Below are 5,706 nucleotides of genomic sequence, written 5' to 3'. Positions count from 1 at the left end.
ACCCTGTTGAACAAAATAAGAATAAATAAATCTAAACATAAATAAACAAACAAAAATCAAACCCGATGAATATATAAATGGAATTATGATAAACAAATAAAAATATAATAAATAAACAAATGAAAATAAACGCGACAGAGGACGTATACTCATCCACACAAACACATTGATCAGGAAGAACTTGTTCAAGTGTTTCATGAACAAAACAATAGCAACAGACCTATTGGTTCCTACATGGCTGTTCCTGTAATTAATGTTATCATTACCAGTAGTTAGTTAGTTTTAGTTAGTTAGTTAGGTTGTTGTTGTTGTTGTTGTTGTTGTTGTTGTTGTTGTTGTTGTTGTTGTTGTTGTTGTTGTTGTTGCTGTTGCTGTTGTTGTTTTAGGTTGTTGTTGTTGTTGTTGTTGTTGTTGCTGTTGCTGTTGTTGTTGTTGTTGTTGTTGTTGTTGTTGTTGTTGTTGTTGTTACCATTGATACCAATATCACTTTCAACCAAACCATCTAGAAGTAAATAATTCTAGTCAGGGATTTGTAGCTAAGTAAACGTCGAGCCGTTTTTTTAATACCTTTGCAGTGTTATTACGCAACTAGTTACAGCCTCGCCCAAAAGTTGTTCAATCCCCTCATGATTCCCAACAAGCTTGTTGTGCTCAATTTTTTTTTAGCATTTTTATATCCTTTTCTGTGAAATACTGCATATACTCTGGTGTCTTTTTTTTTTTTACAGGAACTACTCAAAGATCAAAAGCATGCATTGTGGTTGTTTGGTGAAATTATAGATTGGTTAAAGATTCTTGAGCAAGACTTTTTTATATAAAGGTTAGTTACAGTGTGCCACTAGGAAATTTGAACAGTATGCATTATGTTCAAAACTATAGGTTACAAGTAACTGTTCAAGAAGCTGGTCCACCACGACAGCTAAAGTTCATAATGTTTAGTCTTACAAGTGGTACAGAGCTATTCAGATAATTCTGAATACGTATAGTTTGTACTATACACTTATGTGTTATCATATGATATATTTTGGTACACAAGAAAATACCTTACAAGAAATACATTATAGAAAAGAGTATAAAATACTTTGCATCTACAGTGTTGATCAAGACTTTGTAATTTTTTTGTAAAGTAACTTTCACAAAGTTATTTACTACAGGGTGGATCAAGACAATTTGTCACTTTTTGTAAAGTACATCTCTTTCGCATATAAACAAGAAACTGCTCCCACGACGACAAAACCCATAGATCCAGATGAGAAATCAGACACAGACGACACGTGCCATTCAAAGTGACACAAAGTGAGTTTACATGCATACAGTATATAGCTCAGACAAGGACTCTGACAACAACTCGAAGTCAATCATAAACATGACTTCGAAATTTCAGGAAGACTTTTAAAGAAAACAACAAAGACATCGAGAAGAGCTACAAGGATGGCACGCATTACGGTAGGGAGGGGGGAGAGAGGGAGGGGGGATGAGGAGGGAAGGAGGAGTAAGGGGGAGTGCCTGAGGGCAGGTAAGAGAGTCTGGGGGACGACTTGGAGGGCGTGGTCATCTGGAGGAAGAGTCTCCCAAGGTCTCAAGGTCCCGAGCGACCGTATAAAGCCGAGGACGACCGCTCCCCCGGCACCAGTTCTCTACCCGCAGTCGTCATGAACTCTCTGGTAGGTGCTCTAGCCAAGAACTTTGCAAGTTCTTTGTTCTAAGACCCTTGTGCTGGATTTATTGTTATTTTTTCTATTTATATTTTACTATTTTTTTTATTTGTTATCATATGTTTTATTTTTTATTTTTTGTGTGTTTCACTTGAGCATATTTTATGAAAACCCACTAATATTCCCTTCAACACGGCAATTTACTTTGATCAAACTGAGGACTCAACTGGGGGGGCTTCAGTGATCGAGACCCTCTTGTGTTTATTCAGTACCCCCCTTCAGCTGAATAAAATCGTCTGGCGAAACCAAGGATTCGAGAAGATCGTGATTACTATTACTTTTAAGTATTGGTACGAATTGCGCTATCTTTCCGAGTAATGTTCATTGTAACTGATGAACAGTGAACTAAATGCGATGAGCCAAGTGTTCACCAACTGAAGTTGAACCGTAATGGCGTTGTCATATTTAACTATGTTTAATTACCCTGCTGATTAACATCCTCGTCAATTAACTCGGTTTGTAACTACCTCACCAAGCCAGTTAGACATGATGTGACATACTTTAATTATTCAATTATAACTAAAAACAGGCTATTCTATTCAGTCTAAATGCTAGAAGAAGAGACAAGACAAGCTTTCCCTTTCTCTCCCATGAACATAAAAATAATCTTATTCTAAAAAAATAATAATGATAAATAAAGTGCCCCATGCTGCAACGTTGAAACGCGATCACTAAATATTCGTACATTCTTCGACGAAGACCTCTACAAGGATAAACTAGTCATTTAAAAAATGGACTAAAAGGGAATCAGCCGATGCTTAGGGATGAAATTACAACGTTCAAACGCAGTCACTAGATACCTACTTCGATGCAGACTTCTACAAGGATAAACTAGTTATTTCACAAATTGACTAAAAAAAGAGTCAGCCGGTGCTTGGAGCGATTAAACTCGATCATTAACTTGTGTTGACGAAGACATCTGCAAGAATAAACTAGTCACTTCACAAATTGACTAAAATGTAGTCAGCTGGTACTCAGTGGTAGTGTTGAGTTTGCAACAACCAACCTTAGTTTGATGTATGCTGACTTAGTAACTAGTGTGGGACGATGTAGTGGCCTTATAAAACTAGTGCTGACTGCAGCAAAGCTAGATAGTGTGTGTTTGCGTGTATATCATATAAACTGCTCTATATATTTATTCATTCGTTTATTGATTCATTCGTTTTATTTATATTTAATTTATTTTATTATTTTTATTACTATTTTACAAAACCGCAGTTACCAGATACAAACGCTTCAACTACCTTGACATTTTGGTGGTTGTTGTTATGGACTGTGGTTTTCCAGCGTTTCTTTCCTTGTGTGCAGTTTCGTCCCTCTGTCGGACGCTATCACCATTTCCATCCGAGTTTATCCCACAGATGAATGAATTATTCAGTAATGGAAAATAATATCAATAAAAAATATAAATGTGGAAAAAATGTGTGTATCGCCGTATTGAAAAGGTTAGCACTCTCTCAAAATTTAAAACGTCACCAACAACAACAACAGCAACCATCTCTCTCTCTCTCTCTCTCTCTCTCTCTCTCTCTCTCTCTCTCTCTATCTCTCTCTCCTCAGTCAGCAGAGCAACAGGTACCTCCAGTTAATCTCTTCTCACACAAGACTTATTCAGTAAGTTTTGCAGATATGTTCAACAAAAGCTTCACTGTTCAACGGAGTTAGCCAAATATTAAATGATTTCTTCATAACCCAGATAAAAGATAACAACCGTTTTATGACGTCATTCATCCAGCAAACCCAGGTGATATCTTTCTTAGTTCTTGCTGTCGCCGAGCGATTTTATTCAGTTAGAAGGAGCCATTCCATTTGGTATCTTAGAGCCAACCCTATTCACATTATGGAGTGAAAACCATCTCTTTATATATTCTTTTTTTCTGAACGAAATTCAGCGATATTATTTGCAAGACTAAGGATATCGTCATACAAATTCAAAATACTTCAGTCGAAGTCAGTTCTTGTGTAAGAAACCCAAGAGAATTGACGGTCATATGTCTGGTGTGACTTGAAGTCTTGAGTTTACATTTCCTCCATGGCACCTGATGAACCTTCCAAGGCTTTTACAACAACAAGGACGCATCTCCCGACGGACTTCCAACAGATCGTCTATCACATCCCCTTTAGCTAGATACAACTATCAATGAGAGGAGTTGCAGAGCACATTGGCCCCGTTCCAGTTCCATTATTTCAACCCAGAGCATCATGCGTGTCTATCCATTCGTTTACTTTTATATCATAGTGAAGGGCAATTTCATTCGTTTATTAACTTATTCTTATTTCTGTTTTTTTGCAGTGTTTGTTGCCCTTCGTCGTGGCCTCGACCATGGCCGCCACGGCCATCGTCGGCCACCCTCTGGGTCTGGGTGCCCCCCTCCTGCACGCCGGTGTGGCCGCCCCCGCCGCCATCACCTACAGCAACGTCAACCTGGACATCCCCGCCCCAGTCCCTGATGGTGAGCTCCCAGCACAGGAGGAGCTGGTCAGCTACAAGCCCGTCAAGTCCCTGAGCCGCGCCTCGTACACCTTCACTCCCCAGGTCACCGAAGTCCACCACGAGCTCAAGATCAACGAAAAGAGCTACGACGTTGGCGTGCCCAAGCCCGTCTTCAAGACCCAGGAGGTGACCCCAATCCACCACAAGTACGTGCCCGAGCCCTACGACGTGCCCGTCCACTACTCCGTGCCCACCCCCGTCGGCGTGCCCCACCCAGTCCGCGTCCCCGTCCCACACCCCGTCCCCGTCCCCGTCGCCTCCCCCGTCGGATACGCCGGATACCCCGGATACGCCGGATACCCCGGATACGCCGGATACGCCGGATACGCTGGCGCCGCCATCGTCGCCTAAGGAGGAGGAGGAGGAGGACCTTGGAGAGTGGGGGAGACCGAAGTGGTCGAGACCCCTCGAAGAGGAGAGCAAATTCAGAAGTGTCGGTCGCCAGGGAGACCTCGGTAGTCCCTGGAGACCTCTCCATGACATCGAGACCATCCTTGTAAATAAATAAACCATCTTCTTTTAAACTCGGTGTTTTTATTTTTCTTCAAGAATCCTCCAAAGAAATCTTCAAGTCAAATTTTTCCAAAATTCATCCAAAGAGTTCTATCAAATCCATAAGAAGAAATGGAAAAATGATGGTAGACAGAAATAGAAGAATACTCATGTAGAAAGTTATGGGCCTCTATATATGTTTACATAGAAAGCCAAGTGATAAATCATTTCACATTAATATATGGATGTCAAAAGGACATTATGCGGCAACACCACTCCTTTCTAGGCTCACACTAACACCTACACACACACACCTACACACGTAGATGTACATACCCACACAAACACACACACACACACATGATCAAGAAAACCGGCTTGTCTGAGCAATAGTGGGCGAGGGTGTTGGAATATGTGACCCAAGCGACTAGCAGAGAGAGGAAAAGAAAACGAAAGAAAAAGAAAAAAAAAGAAAAAGAATGAGTGTCAAGACACCTGTAGATGGAAAGTAAACGGGATAGGAAGAGAAGGAGAGAGTCAGGAGATGAAGGGGAGAGGTCGGGAGGGTCAAGAGATGAGAGGGAAAGGGGAGGGCGGTGGAGGAGGTACCAGCTGGATGTAAGGTGGTGGAGGAGGAGGAGGCGAAAGAGAAGGCGAAGGAGGAAGAAGAGGAAGAATAGGAGGAGGAAGAGGAAGCGAAGGAGGAGGTAGAGGAAGAGGAGAAGGAAGGGAAGGAGAAGGAGGAGGGGGAAGAGTAGGAAGAGGAGGAGCAGAAAGAGGAAGAGATGGACGAAGAAAATAATGAGGAAGAGGAAGGAGAGGAAGAAGAACAAAAAGAAAGAGATGAGGACGGAGAAGGAGAGGAGGGAGAGGAACGGGAGAACTGGGGGACGGGCGGCCTTGAAGCACCTTCGTGGATAGTGAAGGAGGGGAGGAAGAGAAGGAGGGAGGGTAGGGGAGGGAGCAGGAGCGGTGAAGGGTTCTGGAGCTTGCAGGGGATGTCTT

General features: G+C 42.0%; 1 protein-coding gene across 1 annotated transcript; it reads left to right on the top strand.

The window, feature by feature from the left end:
- The first annotated feature begins 1,621 nt into the window (after positions 1 to 1,621).
- On the top strand, positions 1,622 to 4,733 carry LOC143039199 (uncharacterized). Its single transcript, XM_076209056.1, has 2 exons — positions 1,622 to 1,664; positions 4,009 to 4,733. The coding sequence occupies exons 1-2, from the start codon at positions 1,653 to 1,655 to the stop codon at positions 4,558 to 4,560; spliced, it is 564 nt and encodes a 187-aa protein (XP_076065171.1). The 5' UTR covers positions 1,622 to 1,652; the 3' UTR covers positions 4,561 to 4,733.
- The last annotated feature ends 973 nt before the right edge of the window (positions 4,734 to 5,706 follow it).

This window comes from Oratosquilla oratoria, chromosome 26 (assembly GCF_046742065.1).
Source record: "Oratosquilla oratoria isolate Oo_2021 chromosome 26, ASM4674206v1, whole genome shotgun sequence".
Lineage (NCBI taxonomy): Eukaryota > Metazoa > Arthropoda > Malacostraca > Stomatopoda > Squillidae > Oratosquilla > Oratosquilla oratoria.
This window is presented reverse-complemented; position numbering and strand designations above follow the sequence as displayed.